The sequence below is a fragment of the Onthophagus taurus genome, chromosome 7, assembly GCF_036711975.1.
Source record: "Onthophagus taurus isolate NC chromosome 7, IU_Otau_3.0, whole genome shotgun sequence".
NCBI lineage: Eukaryota > Metazoa > Arthropoda > Insecta > Coleoptera > Scarabaeidae > Onthophagus > Onthophagus taurus.
In genome coordinates, this window is record NC_091972.1 from 36,473,539 (window position 1) to 36,499,448 (window position 25,910).

At 33.8% G+C, this 25,910-nt stretch overlaps 2 protein-coding genes across 2 annotated transcripts in view; both read right to left on the bottom strand.

Annotated features, from left to right (window-relative positions):
• LOC111416019 (uncharacterized) overlaps window positions 1-23,520 on the bottom strand; it is a 66,151-nt gene extending 42,631 nt beyond the window's left edge. The window contains exons 1-2 of the mRNA XM_023047948.2: window positions 23,311-23,520; window positions 15,316-15,707 (exon numbers count right to left, since the gene is read on the bottom strand). Of these exons, the coding sequence (XP_022903716.2) occupies window positions 15,316-15,406 (91 nt within the window). The 5' untranslated portion in view covers window positions 15,407-15,707; window positions 23,311-23,520. The remainder of the gene's footprint in view (window positions 1-15,315; window positions 15,708-23,310) is intronic.
• Window positions 1,964-3,677, bottom strand: LOC111416016 (tubulin alpha-1 chain-like). The gene is made up of 2 exons (XM_023047944.2): window positions 3,546-3,677; window positions 1,964-3,429 (listed from the first exon to the last, which is right to left on the bottom strand). The coding sequence occupies exons 1-2, from the start codon at window positions 3,546-3,548 to the stop codon at window positions 2,080-2,082; spliced, it is 1,353 nt and encodes a 450-aa protein (XP_022903712.2). The 5' UTR covers window positions 3,549-3,677; the 3' UTR covers window positions 1,964-2,079.
• Window positions 23,521-25,910: the final 2,390 nt, after the last annotated feature.

A 25,910-nucleotide genomic window follows, 5' to 3' on the forward strand; every position in this document is an offset into this window, starting at 1 on the left:
TCTTCTATAAATTTCCATGCTTCCGTACATCTTCTACCTCTTATACAGTGTGTCCGTAAAGTAACGGATACAGAAAAATCCCTGAAACGGGTTTAAAGATTTAAATTTTGTGCAGTTTTTTGGTGTAGATTTTAAATATTTTCCACCATTTTTAAATGAGTTATGACGCCATCGATATTGTTTTCAAATGACAATCCCCGATTTTTATTACGGAATATGAAAGAGGATTTTTTCTGAATCTAGTGCTGTCAATATTAATATTGGTTACATTAGAAAATTTTCGAGAAAAATTAGTTTAAGTTGAACTACTTCAAATTTGTTGACATGATAAAAGTAGTAGTAGTCACGAGTAACTGTGGTAACCAATTATTTTAAACAATTTCCTAAGTGTCAAAAACTGATTTAGTAAAGCTTATAATTAGCTGATAAGTGCCGTTGGAATTGAGTTGCTCCAGTTAAAGTTTCCTCAAAAAAGTAAGGACTCAGGGGAGTATCCCGTATATTTCGTTCCATACATCTTTTGCGAATGTTGGGTGTGCCACTTTCTTGTCCAATGTGGATGTTGGGTCCCGACAATTTTGTCTATTTACTTGTCCACGCAATGTAAGTGTTCCCTCGCCGGAAAAAATTATGTTCTTGACAGTGTTTTTGTCATCGTTGCAAAATCGTTGTTGCAAAAACTACGACTCATTGCTCATGAAAGAGGGTGTAGGAATGCTGTTGCTGTTTTTAACATTTTGTGAACCGTTGATTTACTAATGTCCAAATTCAACCGAATACCACTTACAGTAACACAAATGATTTATTGCCTAGCCAAAACCATGTTGTGATGAACATCTCTTGAAACATTTGGTCCGCCAGACTTCGAAAAATTTTAGTTTAAAATAATTGGTTACCATAGTTAGTCATGGCTACTGCTTTTTATCATGCCAACCAAATTTGAAGTAGTTAAACTTTAAAGTAATTTTTATTAAAATGTTCTTATGTTACAATATTTTTCGTTTTAATCGATTTAATCGTAATAATTTAGTCACGGACCAGCCTGTGTATGCCTTTCGGTCTTCACTGTCTTAGGTATTTATCAACTTCTGATAAGCTTGTCGTTTTCTTGTTCCGCCTTTTTCTGTTGAAGACCTCCAGCCTCGGAAAATTGTTTCACAATACAATAATATGAAGCACGGGATATTCTGCAACTATTACAAAATGTACGCCGTTTGAAATTTCCTTATTCCACAAGTACAGTGTGTTAATTAATTGTCGTACCCGACGTCATCATTGCAAGTATGTAACCAATATCACAGTATTGCAATACCAATACTGTAATATTGGTGACACATCAATAAATGTGATATGAGCAATGATAACGTCGGCGTCGGGTACGACAATTAATTTACACACTGTATATCGAAGACCTGTTGCCTCCACTTGATATCAAGTCGCATTTTTTTATCTCCTTCCACAAAATGTTTGGTGTCATTTGTGACACAAACAGAGTGTAAAATCTACTGTAAATTCTCCTCCAATTTCCACTTCTCTAAAGTCCTTTTATTTCTTCTAAGTAACCTACCTAATGAGCACAATAATTACACATAGTTTATTGTTATATTATTCTATACTTAACTTTGCAAGCCTTCTTTGTTTTTTTCCGTTTTTTTCGATTTATTCTGTGCGGATATCTTTTGCCTTGCCTTTTGTGCTTTTTTGATAACATACTTGGCTTATTTCCTTTCGATCCACAATTGCATCTAACATATGAAAGATATAATAATTTTGCTAAATGCATTCAGTGGGATTTGACTCACCATTTGTATTCCTACAGACCCTTAGTTTCAAATTTTACAAGTTGTCTTTCTTTTTTAATTCTTCCCCTCATTACTATTTTATCCAAACAACTCATGCAAACATCACAGCCAAACCAAACTATTTTGCTTAATCATTTTATAGACAATAATAAGAAATAGAACAAAATAAAAACATCTATTTTAATATGGATTTATGATTACGTAATAATAAAAAGAAAAAATAATTAATACGCAGAAGTCAAAATGATATGAAAAATAGCCCAAACAAAAAATGATTTTAAAATTCTTCACCTCCCTCACCTTCACCTTCACCCGAATCCATACCAATTTCTTCAAAATCCTTCTCCAAAGCCGCCATATCTTCACGAGCTTCAGTAAATTCACCTTCTTCCATACCTTCACCCACGTACCAATGTACAAAAGCTCGCTTAGCATACATTAGATCGAATTTATGATCCAAACGAGCCCAGGCTTCAGCAATAGCTGTGGTGTTAGACAACATGCAAACCGCTCGTTGCACTTTCGCTAAATCACCTCCAGGAACAACCGTTGGTGGTTGATAATTGATGCCAACTTTAAATCCAGTTGGACACCAATCCACAAATTGAATTGTTCTTTTCGTTTTAATAGTTCCAATAGCAGCATTAACATCTTTCGGAACCACGTCCCCACGATAAATTACACAACATGCCATGTATTTTCCGTGTCTTGGATCGCATTTAACCATTTGATTGGCTGGTTCAAAACAGGCGTTGGTAATTTCAACAACCGAAAGTTGTTCGTGGTAAGCTTTTTCCGCCGATATAATAGGAGCGTATGTAGCTAAAGGAAAATGAATTCGTGGGTAAGGGACCAAGTTGGTTTGAAATTCTGTTAGATCCACGTTCAATGCACCGTCGAATCTTAAAGATGCAGTCAGAGAAGAAACAATTTGAGCCAACAATCTGTTCAAGTTGGTGTAAGTTGGTCGTTCTATATCCAAATTACGGCGGCAAATATCGTAAATTGCTTCATTATCCACCATAAAGGCGGCATCTGAGTGTTCCAATGTAGTATGGGTGGTTAAGACTGCGTTGTATGGTTCCACGACGGCAGTAGCAATTTGAGGAGCCGGATAAACAGCAAATTCCAATTTGGATTTCTTTCCGTAGTCAACAGATAGACGTTCCATTAGAAGAGATGTAAAACCGGATCCTGTTCCACCACCAAATGAGTGAAATATCAAAAAACCTTGCAGTCCCGTACACTGATCGGCTAGTTTGCGAATACGATCCAACACCAAATCTACAATTTCTTTTCCAACAGTGTAGTGTCCGCGAGCATAATTATTAGCAGCATCTTCTTTACCGGTTATTAACTGTTCTGGGTGGAAAAGCTGTCGATAGGTTCCTGTTCGGACTTCATCTATTACCGTTGGTTCTAGATCTACAAAAACTGCCCTGGGGACATGTTTTCCAGCACCGGTTTCGCTGAAAAACGTATTGAAACTATCGTCTCCTCCACCGACCGTTTTATCAGAAGGCATTTGACCATCTGGTTGAATACCATGTTCTAAACAGTACAATTCCCAACAAGCGTTACCAATCTGGACACCAGCTTGTCCAAGATGACAAGATATAACCTCACGCTGAACGAGGAGGAAGATATTTTAAAAAATTATAAAATACTATATAAATTGACAGTAATAAAATACACATGCCATTTTATTTTTACTGAAAACATTTAAAAAAGTTATTTACTTACCATATTTCGTAGAAATTTTGTTCCTCAGTGTATAAAAGCCTATTTGCTATTAAAATTGTTGAAAAATTAGCTAATATGTATACAACACATGTATGGATAAAAAGGTAAACGGGAAACTATTTATATAGAAACTAAATTGTCATGTCGATAGCAATTTTATTGACCCTCTTGATTTTTTATCGTATTCATTGGCACTAATAAATTAACAACATTAAGACACGGCTAAAGTAAATTATTCGTGAATACTTTAAGAGAATATAATCTATATAATTAATAGTTTATGGATTTTATTTTTAGTCTATGACTAAAATTAGGCTGATGGAATTAAAAAAATCATAACTACGTAATTTAGAGAAATGGTCTTCATGGTATTAAATACAAATTAAATTAATTAATTAAGTTGATTAGCCTATGAGAGTTACAGCACAAGCTTGGCACTTGGTGAATATATTAATAGTGTTAATAATGTTTACTGGTATAAACTTAATAATTATGAACATCTTTTTAATTTCAGCTCGTCCGACTTTTTAGGAGTCCCTTTTTTAATAATGAAATTTTTAATACAATCAGTAAATCAAAACATAAAAAAATACTTTATTCTTCACCTCTTTGTCTTACCAACGTTGAATTGAATATAGATCGTATAGGTCTTTTAGATTTTTGGTGAATCTGCATAGCAAATATTCGTTATTGGAGGCATTAGTAAGTTCATGTACTACTTCTTGGTGTCATTTTTTAACTGTTTAATTTCTTATTTGAGATGTAAGATTATCCCCTTTCATATTGTCTTGTGAACCTTTGACAGCTGTCTTAGGGAAGTATCAGAACTGTCCCTCGCCGATTTTGTTGAAATTTGGTACAGCGATAGTATGGCCAAAAATAAGGTTTACGTATTTTTTTATACGTGCTAATAAAGCCCCTGGGGCGAGTTATAAGGGTTGGAAATCGGGGCGAAATACATATATTCGCTTATAGGCTGAAAACGAAAATAGCTATCGAAATGTGGTAAATGTAAACTGATATTCATTTTCAAAGAGCTTTCCATTGATATATCACACATATATCTGAGGGCTTCAGGGGGTAAACTACCCCTAGTTTTTTGGAATATTTTAAAAACTACCCTGTCGATTTTGGCGATATTATGTGTCCTTATAGTACATTTAAAAATATTAATGACTTGTTTTTTCTTATTTGCCTCTGGCCATCCCCTGCAAAGTTACGGGGTGTGATAGTTAACCCCTTTCCTTCAGAATAATGTGATAAACTGTTACACTTTTGAATAATATTTTGAAGAAAACCATTAATTAGATGTAAATTAAGATTTACGCAGTAAAATGAACCCTATAGGACATTAAGGGGTGGCTGGGGTTAACTACCCTAACCACCCCAAAAATTACTTTTTTTTGCGAAAATTGTTTGTCGATTTTGGTGCAATTTACCACGATGATTTTTTTATACCTTAGGTAGTACTATTGTAAGAACTTACAAGGGTTAGAAGTTTGGGGTAGAAAATATATTTTCGCTAATAACTTTCGTACTCCTACAGTAAAAGCTTTTTTATCCTTATTCTATTTAAATAACACAAAAGTTAGGATAATTATATAAATATTGATTAATAATGAGTTAAAAAGCAACTGAAAAAAAATGGTTAAGCATCAAAAATTGTATTCTACATTGTTAGAATCCTCTGGTACGTTTGGACCGAGGGTAATAAGTACAATGTTCAAAGCAGATAACATATTCGTTTTGGCATCAAAGTCTGGTAAACCGACTTCTGCTCATATCAAAAATTGGCTACAAAATGTCTATTTCCCAAACACCGGACCCAAATCATTACTATTACTGGATTCTTGGAGTGGCCACTGCCGTGAAATTATTAGTGAAGTAACTCCATCGGATGTTAAGTTTAAATTATAAATTAAGTCTATACCTGCAGGGACAACAGGTCAAATTCAACCCCTGGATGTATTTGGTTTAAGAATATGGAAAAATTTCATTAGAAGATTTCCTGATCAAGTTATTCTCTACCAGTACGATGTCAATTTGCATCAGCGAGATAACATTTTAAAATTGCAATCATAAAAGTAAAAATAAAGAAATTAAATTAATAATGTAGAATACAATTTGTGATAGTCAACCATTCTTTTGTCAGTTACTTTTTAACTCATTATTAATAAATATTTATATAATTATCCGAACTTTTTCTATAGGAGTATGAAAGTTATTAGCGAAAATATATTTTCTACCCCAAACTTCTAACCCTTGTAAGTTCTTACAATAGTACTACCTAATGTGTAACAAAATCATCGTGGTAAATTGCACCAAAATCGGCAAACAATTTTCAAAAAAAGAATAATTTTTGGGTGGTTAGGGTAGTTAACCCCAGCCACCCCTTAATGTCGTATAGGGTTTATTTTACTGCGTACATCTTAATTTACATCTAATTAATGGTTTTCTTCAAAATATTATTCAAAAGTGTAACAGTTTATCACATTATTCTTAAGGAAAGGGGTTATCTATCATACCCCGTAACTTTGCAGGGGATGGTCAGAGGCAAATAAGAAAAAACACGTCATTAATATTTTTAAACGTACTATAAGAATACATAATATCTCCAAAATCGACAGGGTAGTTTTTAAAATATTCAAAAAAACTAGGGGTAGTTTACCCCCTGAAGCCCTCAGATATATGTGTGATATATCAATGGAAAGCTCTTTGAAAATGAATACAAGTTTACATTTACCACATTTCGATAGCTATTTTCGTTTTCAACCTATAAGCGAATATATATATTTTGCCCCGATTTCCAACCCTTATAACTCGCCCCAGGGGCTTTATTAGCACGTATAAAAAAATACGTAAACCTTATTTTTGGCCATACTATCGCTGCACCAAATTTCAACAAAATCGGTGAGGGATAGTTCTGATACTTCCCTTGTTAGTCGTAGGATTTCTTTGAGGTAGTGGATTGCCTCTTAATTTTCTCTTCAAAATAATGAATTATTCGAAAATTGAGACATAAATTATCGTATCACTTAATGAAAACATGAATTGATTACTATATAATCTAAGATTGAGAATATAACCTACGACGATTTTAATGTACGACGATAATACACATAAAATGGACATGGGAGACCCCAGACGGAAAAATAGCACTGAACAACTGTAGAATTTATAGCGACCACCGGTCCGATGTAAAATTGAAATAAAACTGTTTATAGAAACGAGGAAAAATACGAAACGCGACCAATTTTTCAAGGATTTCAATAAAACAGCCTCCTTTTTTTTCTATACCAAGATTCCTTTTGGAATCTTTTTTATTCCTTCATCAGGGTTACTGAACAAAAGAAAACAAAGCAATAAACAACAAAATCTAATTGATCTAAAATTAAATTAATCTACTCACAAATGGAAAGCGATTTAATCAGCTCAAGCAACATAGGCATTCAATCACCTCCAAAAGCGTCAAAAACAGAATTTTTTCGTTAACAATGAACCAACTTTAACTTATTCTCTAACTCCAAAGTAAAACCAAACACGTTAAAATCTTTTATAAACCAAAATGGCTATGACTTTGAAGAAGTCAAACGTTACAACTAAACGTTGAAAATAAAAACCGCAAAAACCGGAGCCTACGATATTCCGGAATATCGTAGGCTCCGCAAAAACTTGACTTGAACATTTACACCAGTCACCCAACAGAGGCGCTGCACAACAAAATTTCAAAAATGAATTAAATTGAAATACAAAACACAAAAATTAAGAAAAATATAAAATGTTAAAGTGTATAACATTTCAAAACCTACGTTAAATCTATAAACAATAATATGTCTTTAGAACAACAGAGATGTTTCATTAACACGACGTTCCTCGTTCCTAACGTGTAGCGACTGTTACTCCGTTTCAAAGCCAAAACATATTTTTCCCAAATCCAGAAGAAAAGAAGAAAGTTTGTAAAAACACAAATAATCAGATCGATATTATCCGTTAAATAAACGTAATGAAATTGAATTGGGCCGGACATGCGACGAGAGTGAAGAACGATAAGTGGATAGAAACGTTGATTGACTGGAAACCATGCACTACTGATAACGTAATAGAAGACGACCAATGACGACAATAGACCGATGACTTCTTGTGAAAGAGTGGCTAGAAATTGGATTCGGGAAACTCAAAACAATGCCATGAGGGAGACCTATGTTCAGCAATGGACTCCAAAGGTTTAGAGAGTGAGATGTGCTTTCAAATTTCAAGTTTATTAAATTTGTTAAAAATTGATTGAACATTGACGTGGCTAACCGTGATTGATTTAGCAAGTGCATTTGGAATCATTATAAAAAAAGACCTGATCAGCAATTTCCACGCTATCGGGCAAGACAACATCACCAACCAGGTTCACATGAATTTGCTGGCCTTTCTAAACACTCTTTGTATTATTTCTAATATCCCCCATTACTGTTATGGCATTCCTCACATCGATATACCGACACAATATATCGACACCGTATTATCGATATATTTCAACACCATCCCTATTATTCTCCAATGTTGTTTCTGCCTTCAGCAACATCCTACAACATTATCCTTGATAACGTTCAACATTGTTCCGTTTGCCCTTAGCATCTTCTCCATCATTTATTATTATTGCTCTTGATTTTTGTAAACACTTCTAGTTCTTAACAGCGTTCTCGCTATGTTTCAACATCATGTATATCATAATCCAACTCATTCCTGGCGTTCTTCAATATCTTCTGCATCATCCATTGATATCGTCCCCGACATGTCTCAATTTCGTCATCTATCAAGATCCTTCCTGATATTTCTACACATTGTCTGTAAGCTTTCTCAACGTTATCGCTGATATCTTTTTACATCGTTCCCAATGAAAGATTATCGTATTTGGTCCAACTCAAATTTCAACCACCGTTAGCACTAAAGCAACAAAAACTCCTTTGATGTCATGTAATCACGTTAAAGCCCGTTTAATATAAATAATTAAAAAAAATTTTAATAATTTCATTAAATTCTTTATTATTGAATAAAATAACGTTGTTGATTTTTAGTGTATTTAGTGTTACGTACGTAAAATACCTGACTTCATCATAAAAAGTAATCACTTTACCTTTTCCAACAATATCCAATCATTACATTTCATTGGTTACGTTTAAATTCTATCGAAATCCGTATTCGACTGACGACTTCCGTACACGCGAACATGACGACAACGACGTTGGTCCCTTCTTAACCCACTTATTGAAGTGAAATTAGATTTGTCGGTGGCTCGCGGGCGTCCTTCATCCCTTAATACGGTCCACGACGGTTGCTCTCGAACTTTTCAAGAAACTTTCCCTTCCTAACTAGCCACGAACCGGTACGGAATGTTAAACGTGGCCTTTGGTCGACCAAACCGCCTCCCTATATAATAATCGACGTGCCGTTTGGAATGGCGAGAAATTCTAGTCGTGATTCAATTTCAACGACAGCAGCAGCGAGCGTGGCGGCTGCGGCACATCGTTTCAAATTCTGTACGTGTCCGATGGTGCAATTTAAAGGGGCAAAGGGTAAGAAACGCGATAATAAGGGAAAGGGGATGGCGAAAGCCGTTGCACTTATTCGATCGCTTCGTGCATGCAGATGCGACCGAACGGTACTTATCTCGTTTAGATAGGGAGGAAAGGGATTCCCCGGACTCTAGAGCCGGATTGGAAACATGGGAAGATTGAAATTGGATGGGGATTCTTTCAGACGTAACGATTGAAATCAATGTTTAATAGAGTCTCAGGTGGATGTGGAGGTTTCTCGCACAAGGGACAATTGATGGCTTAACAATTCCGAAAATCACCGTACAATGCTTTTCCAATTGGCACAGTTTACGTCTTGCATAAAAGAAATGTAGACAAAGAAACCTATAAAACAAACAACAAATCATTCTTTAGAAACTAAATCTTAAGTGAATATGATTTTTATTCTTAAGAACTTTTTTTTAATGTGATCAAATTTAATAAAGAAAAATGAACAAATTAGAGCTAGTTTAACCGAAAGGATAGGTTCCAATTAAATCATCCTGATTGACCGCCGATGACGTGTCTGAAGCCACAGTTCCCTGGCGTAAAGCTCACCGATTGTATCGATTCCAAATGGCTGCGTTCAATTAATTTAGCCTGTACGACAGCTGCGATCCTGCAGGCTGTGCGCAGAAAACGCTGTAGAGTATACGCTCAGAGGCGAGTAATCAATTATACTGGACTCGAAAATGGTATATATACGGATCGCCACTCGTTCACCCAATAAAGCAACGTTAGATTGTTCATTGCTATTTTTTCTCACCAACACCTGTTACCCTTCCCAAAGATATTTTTGTGGTATGTTACCATTCAGTTCTAAAATATTTTATACAACGTCTTTAAAAACTTTCGACGATGTCAATGAAATTACATTTTTACTATAAAGTCTTACTTTATAGTAAGCCTATAATCTATTGAAAAAAAATCTATTAAACAAGTATTCAACGTTTATCAGTTCAAAGGTAGGTAACGAAAACATCCATTTGACAAAAAGGTGGAAAACGTGATTTTATCAGTAATTCATTTTCGCAAACGTATCCTGTTTGCAGGCTCACTTCACCGAATTGGAAAATCCCTTCATGGGATTTGTACCTTTGTATCGTGATTTCGATCATTTGCTAAAACTCTCTGTGCCACACGGTCATTTTCGAATGCTCGATCTAAAAAAAATCATGTAAAAGCACCCACTAGATTGCGATAACCCATCCCTTTATAACTGAAACAGCATAAAACTAGGAACGATTACAAATGTTTTTTTTCTGTTACACGCTCCCTATTTCACTACAGACTATCACAACTCACAACCGCAATTACATCGTGAGTTGAAACTAAAACGGTAATAAGCTATGCCGTGATTCTCAAGGGGGGAACTGACCAGCTAATGGTGTTACGTGTTGAATTGGACACAGCGTGTATTCTCATGATCGCGTGGCACAAACTATTATGCTAGTAGCGGAATATCAATTGTAATTGTCTGTAATATAGGCGAACGTTGTTGTTCATGGGGTTCGTTGTGGAAATGTACTTTCCCGATGTGCTCGTTAAGAGGAATTGTAGTTTAGAAACGACGCCTATGTAAATTGCTAACCAACTATCTAGCACCATTAAATAATTTTCTCAATATATCCGGCATCCGTGCCTTTTCTAATTCAATTTACAATAAAAATATGAAAATGTATTTTCTTATTTTTCGATTAATAGCGATAACTTATAGCAATAAAAAATTAAAACAGTGATTACTGATATTAAAATTACTAAAAATGTCTTTAATAATTTATCATCAACTTTTATTTTTATACATATAAACTTTCATTAATATATTTGGAGGACTGCGGGTTGGGTTATGAGATTGCAAGCACGCTCGCACTCGTCCGCTTGAAAACAATTTCAATAAGAGTTTACCAGCAGTTATTAAAATTCCAAGGATCTTTAACTGTCTTATTCTTTTTTAAACATTCCTTCATATAAGCTGTTTGTCTTAATTTCAAGTTGCTTAGGAGAAAAAAAATGTCAGTTTAAATCGGCGATTTTTAAATTGTCTATAAAATAAAGTGGCCACTCAAACGTTTCTTTACAACCTCAAAAAGTTTCCTGTCTTAATTCCACTCCGTGTTGGAGAAAACAATTTTTTTCTTTAACCTCACTGTCAACAAACGTTAAATCTAATGATTGATTTTTCTAAATTTATTCGTCGTGAAAACTGTTAAAATGTGGTGTAATATAACTTCAAGCGTTCCTTTATAACCTTGATTAACCTTGATTAACCTTGATTTATAATTAATTTTAAGCTGTTTTGGAGAAATCATTATTTAACCAATTGCTAAATTTATAAACTATGAGTAATAAAGAAAGCAATGCGGACGTGATACAGAAAATATCACGAATTACACACTAAATAAGAAGATGCACAACCACCAGAACGAAGTGCTGTTTCCTGGAAATCTCTCACAGAAGTCAGAAAGAACAACATACAGTTGCAAATCGTTGTTTCCGGATGGAATTCAGTTTCTCAATTCCAAGAATGAGATTAATCAATTAAAAATTATAAATGCAAATTTATAAAAGCAAATCAATAGAATTAAAAGAAACCTGATATCAAGGTTAACAACGATAATTGATAGAAAAGAGAGTGGTAACACCAGGATCAACGAGTGCAACCTCTCCGGCACGCCGACAGGAATACTATACGGATGAGGAAGAAGTTTCCAGAGAAACGGAGTAGATGATAGTAAAACATATGTATATATTGTATAAAAAGAATAAGAAATGCAAAAAGTATATCAAACCCCATCAATAAAAAAATGTAATGGAAGGTCCAAACACCTTTAGGCATTATAAAATAATAAAACTATCTGTATTTAAACGGATAATTTTATTTTGGCTCAACCGGTTTCAAATGCTAACCGTATTCATCATCAGGAGCGGTTAGCATTTGAAACCGGTTGAACCAAATTAAAATTATCCAACTAAATACGTATAGTTTTATTATTTTATAACTAAATACAAAGATGGAAAGAAGTAATCACAATAATAATGAACCTTTAGACATGTTTATAACATTCGCCAACAATGAGAAAATATACAAAATAAACAAATTGTGGATGGGAAAAATTGTTATAATTAAAATATCAAAATTAGTGTAGAGTTAACTGTCAAGAAACTTCAAACCAAAATCGAAAATGGGAAAATTGTATAGAACTACCCCGCAAATTATCGAAGATATGTAGTGGCAAAAGAACTACAAAAGCTTAAAAACAGAGCTAATGATAAAATCTAAACAAAAAATGAACTCACATAATATACAAAACAACAAAGGAAAAATAATCAATCTAAAAAAGATACAAACAAGATAGCTGTATGCCTGATATCGTGAACGCATTTTATCAAACAATGATTTATCAAATTTAAAGGATATGAAGATACTCCACAAATCACCCAGAAAACACAGCAAAAGAGAGAAGTGCAGTAATAATTAACGAAAATATTTATCATTTTCAAGATGCTAAAACTGAAGCAAAAGATATTCAAACCCCAGCTGTTATACTATTAAAATTAAAAATAGTAGTATAGTTGAGGTCAGTTTATATAGTTCTCCAACACATTATGTTAAATGTGGAAGAAATGAACAGTTGTTTTAAGCCATAAGCAATCGATTTATCGTAAGAGGTAATTACTGTACTAAATATACAGGGTAGAAATCGAAGCTGATCACCATCAAAGCTACCATCACAGATATCCAGATAAGATACCAAAGATATACCGTGATACCAAGATATCACGCAATTATTAGCAAATAGTAGTAGAATTATTTTGGTAGTCTCATGGAAGACCGAAGAACAATTGTATTATGAGGTGCTGACACTTCAGGTTTAATTCTGAAGTAAGGCTTCAGAATTAAAATTAAACAGTTAAAAATGTCCCTATCAGTGAAGTCCTACATAAACTTACTAATAACTCCAGCATCGAATATTCGCTGTGGAGATTGCTCGAACATCTGAAAAGACCTGAAAACACGTTCGATTAGAAATTAAGATGGTAGCTTCAAGCTAATCCACTGTCAGATAGACTAGACAGGAAAGCACAGTAATGCCACTAACAGCAAACTTGCCCACTCATTTGCAGACGATACCGCAAGAAACCGAATAATGACAAATACTCGTTAACAAATGCACAAAGCTGGACGGAAAAGTGACGTATTGAATCAAATAAAAACAACTCAGTGCATATCGGTTTTACTAATAAACAGACATAAGCCAGAATATATTTATCAAGAAGTAGTTCACTATGCGAATAAATCTAAATATCTTGGCACAACCATTGCTGCTAAGGTAAGATGGAAACCACATCTCAAAGAAAAATATGAAGAACTTATCAACAAACTCTCAAACCAGTGTGGACTAATGGCATTCCACTCTTAACTTGAACCAGTCAAATCAATCTAAATATCGTGTAAAGTTATTAAAATCAAATACTCATCAATATCGAGAATCCACATCAGGTCCTGAGTAACGATAGCTTAGTTAGAAGATTTAAAATTTAAACTGGTATAGTAAAAGTGACGAAGAATGATAACGAAGAATTTATTATTTTTATAATATTATTTATTTGTTATGTAGCCATAGTACATTAAGTTAGAAATAAATTGCTGATCGTATATTATTGGTTTGCGTGAAGGTTATCATTCGTTCAGAGAAATTGTAAGTCGCCTTAACAATTATCATTTCTCCGTCATGCGCTGCTATCAGTCATGATTACCTGAAATGGTTGAAGAAGAATAAGTAGTACAGGATTGTCATCTTCAACTTATTAATAGGTAACATATGACGCTAGCAATAAGACCTATTCGCTTGCAATGTTATCGTGTAAGGTTCAGAGTGCTGTAGATGCACACAAATCTAGAATGGTGTCCAATACTAATGAATTTTCCGTTACTAGGTTATACACTAAACTGTATCATGGTATGGGGTACCACATAGTTTACAAGTTCTTGTTTTACAAGACGTGTAGATGACGTCAATCTCTAGCCAAGGGAGGAGATAGGAAATTGCTGCATCCTCCGCAAACGCTACAACCTCTACAGCACGAATTATAGATTGCCAAGGACACAATATATCTTGAGAAAATCGATCATTTGTTAGACTTCATGCCACGGCTAGTGGTGGAAAGTGGCGAAGTTTGTAAACAGTAGAAGTAGACCAATTAATCATTAATAAAAACTATGTTTGGTCTATTTCTTTAAAATGTTTTCTATTTCCTTGTCTCTGCAAAGTTTAATCAAAAATTCCTACCTCTTCGCGGTGCTCCGATTTCCATGTCAATTAGTAAACTATTAAAATATTTCATTGAAAAGTTTTCAGTTTAAGTAAATTTTGAAAATTTATTATCAGTTACATCTAATTACATCAAGTTTAAAAGATTTTCTAAGATTTTCCTTTTTTCTGCTTGAATCTAACACCTTGAAAACACGTGTTAAATATTAAAACATCTTATTACATCCTTCCCTTAAAGTTACAATGTAACACCAATTTATGGCGCAGTTCGAAGAATATATGCTCGTAACACAAAACGTCATGCGGTGAATATTTAACTACATTTACGAGTTAAGTTATGAACGCTACTCTTGACCTTACAAGTTTTATGATTTCGTCCGGTTTCTGGTTTCAACTTTTTGGGAATTTATTAATGTTAATAAAACGGTTACAATATATTCAACTATTAAAAGAAAATATTAATTTACTAAATAATTCAAAGTCGAATTACGAATGTTTGTCGATTCGCCTACTAATTGTAAGCGAACTTTAATTTCTTGCTTAGAGAAAACCGGGAAGTAATAAAATTTTATAGCTGTGTTTAGTGAAAGACATTAAACTCAATTAGCCGCACCTGATAGTATTTTACACCGAACCCCGTTTTCTTCTCTAACTAATTTCTGGCGACTTCCCCAAAACACATTCGGCAAATAAATTTATCTCTAATAAACTCAACCTGTAATTAAACCCGTTTAATTAATTTTCGTATTTTCGAAATTTAACGATTGCGTCTCGCGATAATAACTCATTCGAAACGTAAACTTTGAAAAGTATCTAAACGTTTACAAGTACTTTAGTACTTCAACTAAAAATTCACTAATAGGGAGTGGCGCGAGTAAAACTTTCGGATAGCTCGTGTCCGTAGAAAACTCGACGGTTCTTTGCGGTACTTACCTCTGAAGTAGTCTATAAAATAACAGTAACCGACGATGGCTTGTACTGAGAATAAAACACAGAGTGCGACGAAATGCCCCTGAGGGCGCATCTTGGACTTTTCGAACTGCCTCTTCTCACTTCGCTCTCATTTCCGATCGGTTTGTAGGCGTCTCGCCGCCTCCCTTAAATGCTTATACGATTCACCAACAATGTCAGAATCCCAACTGGTGGCAGCTGGAATTTTACGCTGAAATTGGTCGCTGAAAATGCAGGCTTCGTCCGTTCGTGCAGTTCAAACACTTCGTATACAACGAAACTGGTAAGTTTGTTCGTGACGGGTGTGTTTACTTCAGGTTACAACTGTTTTCTTTTTATCTATTGAGGTTTTTGACGATTTTATTTTCATCAATCTGAAATCAAAGTAAAAATTAATTTGATCTCACATCTCACACAAATGAATATTAATTGAACATTATTAGATTAAAATTGAAGTGCTTTTTACAATTCCTAACCGGAGTATCGTGACATTATTCGCCCAGGTCGATGTCTCTTTGCAAGAGATGAAAATGTAGTACATTTAGACGCTCACAACTAAATTACAAAGTAACTCGGGACGAGATTTAATTCAGGACACCTACCTGTCTGCGCAAAAGTAACAAAACTAATTAAAGAGAAGCACGCTCCGTGACAGCAGATCGAAAACCTAACGACGACGTTGCCTTCCGGCGCTGCACAGCACATAATTATTTAATTAATTAAACAAGGGCAAGTGAGCAACCCTACGGTTCCGTTTCGCATTAAATTTAATTAATAAGACCCCATCTCATTCCTCCGACAACCCCAAAAATATAAAGGCTCAACCAGGTGCGAACCGATGTAATAAAATAGAAATATCTGTTCGTTCAAATTTGATCCCCCAAAGGATTCGTTTACAACCCTTTCGTAAGTTTAGACAAGTTAGCTGCTAGTTTTATAAGATGAGAAGAGGTGGAGAGTAAATTACTAACTGTGTTATGAGAAGCCGCTCTTGTACTTTGTGTTTATTTAGAAGTCGAGAACTTTGTTTATGTACCGGCACTGTTTTCAATTTAATTTTCAATTATCTAATTTTTATTATTCATTTTTGAAATTAATCAAATTAAATTGTGACTTTTAAGAAATTCGATAATCTTATAAAGATAAGCTATCGTATTCGTGTTGAATCTGGAAATAAGTGATGTTTTGCAAGAAAATAAAATACTATGGCAATAAGAGGTGCGGAAAATAAAAACAAAAAAATGTGGGAAATTGTAAATGAACCACGTAAACTAAAGGTAGAAAAATCAGAAGGCGGGAGTGACCTATGTGCAGACGGCTTTAGTGAGCATTTCTCAAATGTGGTGCAGTCATTGCTGAGCAAGATTTCTCCACCCGCCCTTGACGCGAGTGAATACCTAAAACTGTCTAAGAAAAATAAGTTAAATTCCTGTTTCTTCGAGAAAGAAAAAAATTCGAGGATATCTACGGTTTCACTACCTATATCATTAAACTGGTGATTCAGGAGTTGGCCCCGATTTTAACGGCCTTGATAAGCAAATGTTTCGAGCAGGGAATTTTTTCAAATAAATTAAAATGGGCTAAAATTGCTCCCGTTGTTAAGAAGGGAATTGGCAATGAATACGATAATTAGAGACCTATAGCTTTGTTGCCGGTTTTGTCAAAGGTTTTTGAGGAACTAATCAAGCGAAGGTTCTCAATCTACTTAGATAGGAATGACATAATAACTGAAAGTCACCATGAACACAGATCAAAAAGATCTGCAACGACGGCTACTTATTATGAACATAACAAGAAACATTCATTGATGCACATGATGGTTTTGAAAAAGATAAAATGATCTGTTGTTATCTGAGCAGAGCGTTCGACACCGTGGACCATGGTATACTTCCATGGACCTACAAGTTAGAATTCTACGATGTTAGAGGTAACCAATTAAAACTTATTGAGTCATACCTTTCTCAAAGATACCAGATGGTTCATTGGAAGGGGAAATTGTCAGATGGAAGGAAGTGTTTATGTGGTGTTCCCCAGGGGTCAATCCTTGGTCCCTTACTTTTCACGATCTATCTGAATGATCTGCCGGATTGCATGACGAGCGTCACTACATCTTTATATGCCGATGATAAGTCTTTTGTGGTTCGAGGCGACACATCACGGACGGTGGAGTTGAGGAGCGGGAAAGTTTTGGGCTCTACTGCGGACTGGATGAACGCAAATAAGCTCCTACTAAATAACGACAAAACACAGTCCCTGGATTTCTTCTCAAAAGAAAGGAGTACGACCCGTTTTCTCGGACTTTACTTCGACTCGTCGTTGAGATGGGGTCCTCATATCGAGTATATCTGCAATTGTCTTGCGAGTATGATGTATCTGGTGCGTCGGTTAAGGCGTCATTCTCTGCAGCGGATTTATAAATAGTCAGTAAAATCAAACATTCAACAAAAACAAAGTTGTCATTATAATATGTCAGTTTGCTGTAAGGTTTAATTGTTACATACAACAAGAAACTCAAAATATACGCTTATAGCACTGAAGAGTATGCTGATATAATTTTCGTGTATGGTTTTTGCAATTGAAATGCTTGACAATCAGTACGAGAATATCAAGAAAGAGTTCCACAGCGTCATTTGCCATATTATTTAGTTTTTTGCGATTCTTTCAGAAGACTTCGAGAAACAGGTAATCCTGCTCCAGCAAAAGCTATTCGATCGCAAGTAGTTATTGTAGAGGACGAAGAAGCTGTAATTAATGCTGTCATTGATAATCCTTCCATCAGCACTCGAAGAATAGCACACAACATGTAAGTCAAAATTTTGCATGGCGCGTATTGAACCGCGAAGTCCTTCAGTAAACAGAATGTTCAAGCTCTACAGCTAGGAGATAGTCAGAAATGGTTATTGCAGCAACATGCCCAAAATAATGACTTCATTTCAAATGTTCTCTGGACAGATGAATCATGTCTTACACGAGATGGTATAAATAATTACCATAATGAACATATGTGGTGGAATATTAACGTATATAACAAACGTATATACAAACGTATATAACGCTTGGGGTGGAATATTTAACAACAATTTACTAGGTTTGCAGATTGTTTTGAACAATACACTTTTTGATTTACTTGAATATATACTTCTTAATGTAATTCAAAATATGTGGTACCAACACGATGGTGCCCTACCTCATCGCGGAAGGGTAGTTGTCGAGTCGTTAAACCAATATTTTCCAAACAAGTGGATTGGTAATAATAGTCTATTTCCTTGGCCACCTAGATCCCCCGACCTTAATCCATTGGATTTCTACTTATGGGGTCAAATAAAACAAATTGTGTATCAAGTAGAAATTAACACACGAGAACAGTTATTAAACAGAATACAAATGGCTGCTACTGAAATAAGAAATCAACCAAACATTTTAATTCAACTGAAGAACTCTTTAATTCGTCGTTGTGAAGCATGTATTCTAGCAGAAGGAGGCTATTTGGAACAATATTTGTAATATTTATGTGTTTAAAAAGAATGTTGCAGTTAATATGATATAAAAATTAAAACTTTAAAGTGTTATAATTTCGTAAATAATTGAAATAGGACATATGTCCATTAACATTTTTTGTTGGTAATTGAATTAGCTATCATATGTCAAAGTTTGATGGTGAGCTAATAAATCACTCTGTATAGAAACTTAAGTTCTTCAAGGTATAACACAGGTCTTCTCTGGGTATCTAGAATTCCAGAAAAAAGTTCAAATAGACATTGATGTCTGGTTTTTGCATTCCTATTTACTTTTATTCTGAAGCTATATCCACACAATTACACAAATTTTAGATTGCGAGCAAGTTATGTTGTTAAATAATCATTCGAGGTTTAATTTGTTGTTGCATGATCCGATTATATACACTATATTCTCTACTAATGTAACAGTTTTTTATAGTAGGTATCTCCTAGATCTGCGATTTACAGATTAGTGTCTTGTTGTGTTCGATGCTTTAAAACTACATCGTTTGCTTATATACTTCCGATGGTCGCTCATCTAAATTTGCGAATCTCACTGTTCAAAGTATTTTCGATGAAGAGTGTTATCTTTGTGTTTGTCTGCAAGTCAACGTGGGCGATTCATTTAGAACTCGTCTAAATTTTGTTGCTTTAGCTAGTTTGGAAAGCTTTGTTTGTCATTTCAAAATTATTAGCGATTAAAAATCTGGTTTTATATGTGCTAATAATTAGTTATTCAACTGATAATAACGTCTGCTTAAAAGATTTTTGTTTGGTAAGCGAGGTTAAATCTATTAAAACTTATCTTGTAAGGGTAGCAGACAATAAAATACTGTCTTATAAGGAACGGTACACGATGTTGACGACGATTAAAGCCATACTAAAACGCCGCATACATGTCTGAGTGCAGAATCGCTGGATTTCAATCCTTTAACTCGGTATTTTTCGTTTGTCTGGATCCAATTAATTCTGAAATTCCAGATCTTGATCTAACTTCCATAAACCAAAATCTTCTTCATCTCTCTGTAGACCGTTAAGTCTGTTGTTCCTGATAAAGATTGTGTCTGACCACGTGTTATTTGAAAGCACAATTTTGGACAGTCTGTTATCTGTCATTTTACGGACGTGGTTGTGACAAAATTTTGCGCAAACTTCCCCATATCACAATGTCTTAAACCTTTGATATTTTATTTTTACTGTTTCTTTATTTAATGACCTTGCTACATTCCCGAACAATATTTTGAGGTGTCTCTTGACCCTTTTGCTGTTAAACCTTTTCTGATATAATCTAATATACCAGAAGTAACAGAAATGTTAAATGACAGGCATCGTAACCCGCTCTGCTACTTTTTCACTTTTGTTGTTAAAAAAATCAGTCACAGACATCGATTTATTTCTTTGTAGTAACTTTTACATTTAACCAATTGTCTCTACCACTGGTCTCAATTAGGAAATTCTCTATTCTTTTTTGTCACTAAAGGTTTTTTTTATCCATGGTATTTAATTTGTCTAATGATTAATACAGATTATTTTTAAATTATAATTCTGTACACATTTTTTTTTCTTTTTCATTAAGTTGCGTCATCTCAAACACTTCATTCAGTACTGTTTGCTCATGCTTTGTACTGTAAAAATATATATTCACAATTTCTAAAACTTTTTAAAATGGAAGGCAAACAGCAATCGTCTTATTGTTAGGGAAGGTTACGGCGCGAGTTGCTTTGCTTTGGACAGTATCTCTGGAATAGCTTGAGGTATTTTAGTTTTTTAAAAAGTTGTTGTTAGAGTTCGTAAATGACTTCACTTCTTAAGTATTATTATTTTGCATTGTACAAAAATAAAGGTGGCGCTGCAGTCAAAAGAAACTTTCCCTTCAACACAAACTTTTTATTAGGTGCATGTGATAGAACATCCAAAACTGCAACTTTCCTTATTGATTTCAAAACTTTGTAGATTCGAAGATGGATACAGTGCCGTATATCTCTCAGTCTCAATTTTGGACCAATTTTCATGTTCATTTTACAAATCACTTAATAGACATACAAAATATTTCCGTCTTCAGAACAGAGATGCTTGCTTTTAGTCTTCAGATATAGATGCTTTGGATTTAAGTCAAAAGAAATGATAACCGATAGTTCTGTTCTAAGCAAGATCGGGATAATCGTTGAAGATCAAGTATTGCCGTTGATAGATTGTGTGGAAACAAATATAGCCCAGTTTGTACTTAACAATTTAGTATGATTGTAGTGTTAAATTAGCATAGTTTTCATCTTATTATTCTTCTTTCTTTTGTCTTGCTTCTAGGCTTTGAATTAGTTTAATTAAGTTTGAATGGAAGACCAAATACTACTACAGTAGTAACATATAATTACACTTATAAAACACATCACATTACGGATATAAAACTGGAAATAACTAAAAACTACATCAATTTTATCAATGTCTGTAACTATTATGAATTACGTGAAGAAAAGATGCGACATTTTAAGAATCATAATTTGTTCTACGATAAGGGAGAGAAGGCACAACGAGAATTTCGAGACTACACTTTATCGAAATAGATGAACTCATCGAAGAGCTCTACGTATATGTTGATAGAATAAAGGCGGATAATTTGAGGAAGAAGATGAACAGAATAACAGCTTTAAGAATTACTCAAGACTATATTAAAAACATGAAACGAATGTAAGTGGAATTAAGGAAGCTAATCAAGATTAAAATTCTACTGGCATTATCTTCGATGCGAATGAAATAGATTTTTAAACAAAGATTTTATTAATTTACTGATTAGTTGTTTGATAAATACTCTCTTTCAAATGAAAATAGAATAAAAAAACTAAATGTAAACAAAAGCTAACGAACAAAATGAATACCTTCTGATAGTTGTGAAAACTTTTTAACAAAATATATATTCAATCAGATCCGCTTTGTATTAAACCTACAAAGAATGGTATCTATAACCCTATTATTTCAAGCATATTACTTTAATAATAAAAAAAGTACTTTAATGCTATTAAAATACATACAACTGTAATTATAATTAAAATTAAAAATACCTTCTTTCAAAAGAAAATAGAATAAAATAATTTAATTATATACAAAACGTATCGAAATAAAATAAATTCCCTCTGAAAATTATAAATAGTCTTTTTAACAAAGTTCAGGTCCACTTTATGTTAATCCGGAAGAAACTGTACTTTTAATAACGTTACTTCGTACTGAAAAGTTATTTTTCTCAAAATATCTCCAACAGTTCATGTACTGTTTAGAACATAAATATCCCCATAAAAATCCTAAGAGTGTTAAATGTGGTTAGACTAAGATGGCCTAATACTAGTAATAGTACTTAAAGCATGGTGTCTGGTTATGTGGCTATGATGACAGACTGGCGATTTGTTTGAAAACCGAACACAAGTTCATTGAATGTAATAAGATCAAAGAGATTCCAAAATGAAAGTGAACCGAAGGCTTCAGGAACCGATATGTATTACCATAAATATAAGTACCCTTATACGTAACGTGATCTATCGAAGATTGCGAAGTGTTATATATCGCAAAACGTTACTCTCCTGCTACAGGCTACAGGAGCTCGTTTCATTATTGGGAAAGATCAAAGGACAGGGTCAGCAGTCCTTTAACGTAATAATACATGATGTTGATGATCCCATTGGGATGGTTGTCTTTGATGACTGGTTAATCATAGAGGCTAATTATCCCTCTAGTAAAATCCAGTTGTCACACATATCATAAAAAATATATGTCCGCTTTGAACAAATCTTATGAAAACTATTTCATAAGACTTGTTGTTTCATTTCAAAGAACAATTCTTAAGGTTTACCGACTCTCCAATAAATATTTTGAGAAAAACAATCCTAAAAATCAAAGTTTATATCAAAATCTGATTAAGAAATAATATGGTACAGTATAGAAGTCAATACGGAAATAAGTACCATTTTATTTAAACACAGTATAATTAATTAATATCATGAAACCATACTAATCAGCCCACCTGTCAATCAAGAAGTTAATCAATCTCTTGAATTGGTCTTGTCAATTGAAACTGTTTCCTAACGATTGACATTAATTATACTCATTAAAAAAGACTCAATTCATGAAAAAGAGTTTTTTCTACCAATACAATTATGACGCCTTTTATTATTAACCAATTAAGTTAATTACTGTTATGAACACTATGCAATCCATTTCAATTAAGTGCAGTATGTAGCTGATTAAAGTCATGTACCAGTAGCATTAATAACCACGACGAGCAATTATTCATTTAATCTGCTAAAACTTTCATGCTAGTTAGTCAACTAATTGGCCAACTAACTGATTTTCAAACTACGTCAATTAATTAATCGTCGAAACTAATATAATTGATAGCATCGAATATCCTCTTCAACTACTTTTAATTATTTCTTTAAAAATTATATAATAAATATATATTTTCTTTAAATAAATAAAGATTTTTAATGCAGACCTGTTTTCTCCTGTGCAAGAACAAAATTGTCACCTTCCAACAATATTTAATAGGTGACTGGAAAAATCATGTAACAAATCCAAAACTGTAACTTATTTTAATCTAATTAATAGGAAATGGGACTCTCCTCCGGGGGGATATCGCGTGGTGTAGCAGGAAACGGAAGTTGTGTAGAGAGCGCGTTGGGACGTGCGATCGACGCGACACACTGACTGACGGCGGCGCGGGAACTAAACTCAACTCGTAGAATCTGGATCGCGCCTGTCTGCTGGACGCAGACCCGCACGAGCCAGTTACCAGACGGCGTCTCCTCTCATAATTTTTTTAATAAAGTCATTATTGAACGGCTCAGTCTTATACTTCTGCAGTGGATTTTAAAATTTAAACGGAGATTGCAGTTCAAACTTCCTTCCGCAACCAGGAGTCAGCAGAAATGTATAGCTTCCGTTTATAAGACTATGTCGTATCCTTTAAGACATTTCTATGATTCACTAACTTTTCACTACTGGTTTAGAGTAACTATAAAAATTTTTAAACAACAAATATTTCAGCACTATTGAGCTCCATTTTATGTATATTTCTAAGTATTCACAATTTTCAATATTTTCTGCAACAATTGTATACCACCAAACAATATAGATAAATTATTTTTAGATATAATGCAATTTCGTTCAAATCCACATTTCTGTAAATTAAAAATTAAACCATCGACAAATATATTTAGATAAATCGTTGAATACTTTTAATACTGGTGTCGACACGGCTGAACGTGATTTTAATAAATATTAAACTGCGTTGCAGCTAATCAAGTTTACGTTTATAACGCCGAAATTTATGTCAAGTAAAACACAACCAACGACCAGCTGCATAATAGTTTATCACTACACCCTATACCAGCTTAATTTCCATTTTATTATGACATGTTTATTGAATTTACACTATATAATTAGATATTCATTGATAGATGATTGAATGTTAAGTTTGTCATAATGATGAACGATAAATAAATGATCAAATAAAAAAGCTCTGCATATAGGCATTAATATATTTGAAGAATATGGGCAAAATCTCTAAAAATTATTAAATCAAAGAATGATGGCTTGAAAGTAATAAATTCTTCATTGCCTCTTTTCAACACAACTTTCAGTTAGATGAGTGCTTGCTAGAGTATTATAAAACTCACCTCAGAACTACTTTCTTCTGGATCTGACGGCATTCTTTGCATATGTTGTCCCCATATTGCATCAGAGATCTGACACATTATCAATGCTTGCATTACTTCCTGCACTGTTCCACAGTGCTGAAAGCAATGGCTTGTTACGCCTGTTCCGAAGACATCGCAGCCTATTAATTTTAACGATTTTCGCCTACCTTGTCTAAAATTTTCGAGCGTAACCAAGATGTTTTGCCTAAATATCAATCGGGATTTTGCAATGGGTATTCTTGTGAAACTGCACTTACAGGCTCCATTGATTACATTTATAAAGCGTCTGATTTAGGACTTATTACCATACTTGTGACTCTAGATTACAGTAAAGTAGATACATTTTGAAATTTGGTACTTTGATAGAAACAAAGCGAAATCTTCGTAATGTCAAAGTAAATAGTTTAGCCAAGTATCTAATACTGATCAAGATTAAATAAAATCGACTGAGAGAAATGTTGTGCACAGAAATTGTTTACAATGTACCAAACAGACATGATTTATAACCAGCTCCACTCTAGCTATTTCTATTTTCTAGGAATGAAGCCTAAAATCTGAAAAATGATTAATTGGATGACATATTAAGAAATTCATCACTACTTAAAAAGTAATACTGATCCAGAAAAATTTTGTGTGCAGAAATAGTTTACAATGAACCAAAAGTATACAATCCACAATCATTTCCAGAGTAGCCAACATTATTTATTTGTTAACTAATCGAAATTAATACTTAAAGGTATTAACATGGATTGTTGTCATTAAAATCTGTATGATAGCTCCAAAACTGAAACAGAGTAAAAAAAAACACTGTGCATGAAAAATCATCACATTAAACCGAAGAATCATTATCCATAACCAGTTCGAATCTAGATGTCACCATTTTCCAAAAATGAAGCTATAATCTCGAAAAATGTCACAGTGAAAGGTTTATACATACATACATACAGTGCTAGCGTAAAGTAACCCCCCCCCTGTTTAACTTCTGAACAGATTGAGATATCAATATGAACAAAAAAACGTCAGTTTCTATATTTTATCAGCACAAATATTTTCTTATGGAAAATTTTGGTATCACTTTTAGTTTTTCCGGAAAATGGAACAGCTTTGTTTTTTTAAATGGAACACCCAGTATATTATGGTATCTTTCGAAAGAATAAAACAATACGAATTCAACGATACCTCACAATCAAATATCGGTTTATTAGTTTTTTACATAAAAATTAAACAAAATGCGGAATTTCGCCGGAAAAACCAACGTATCTTCGTTGACTACCTATCGAGATATCAATGGGCCAGATAAATGGTGGACGGTCAGTTAAAGGTCGGTCTACGCTCGGATTAAGCAGGGTTAAAATCAGCAATTCTTTTAGAATGTTTTTATGAAACAATCAATACA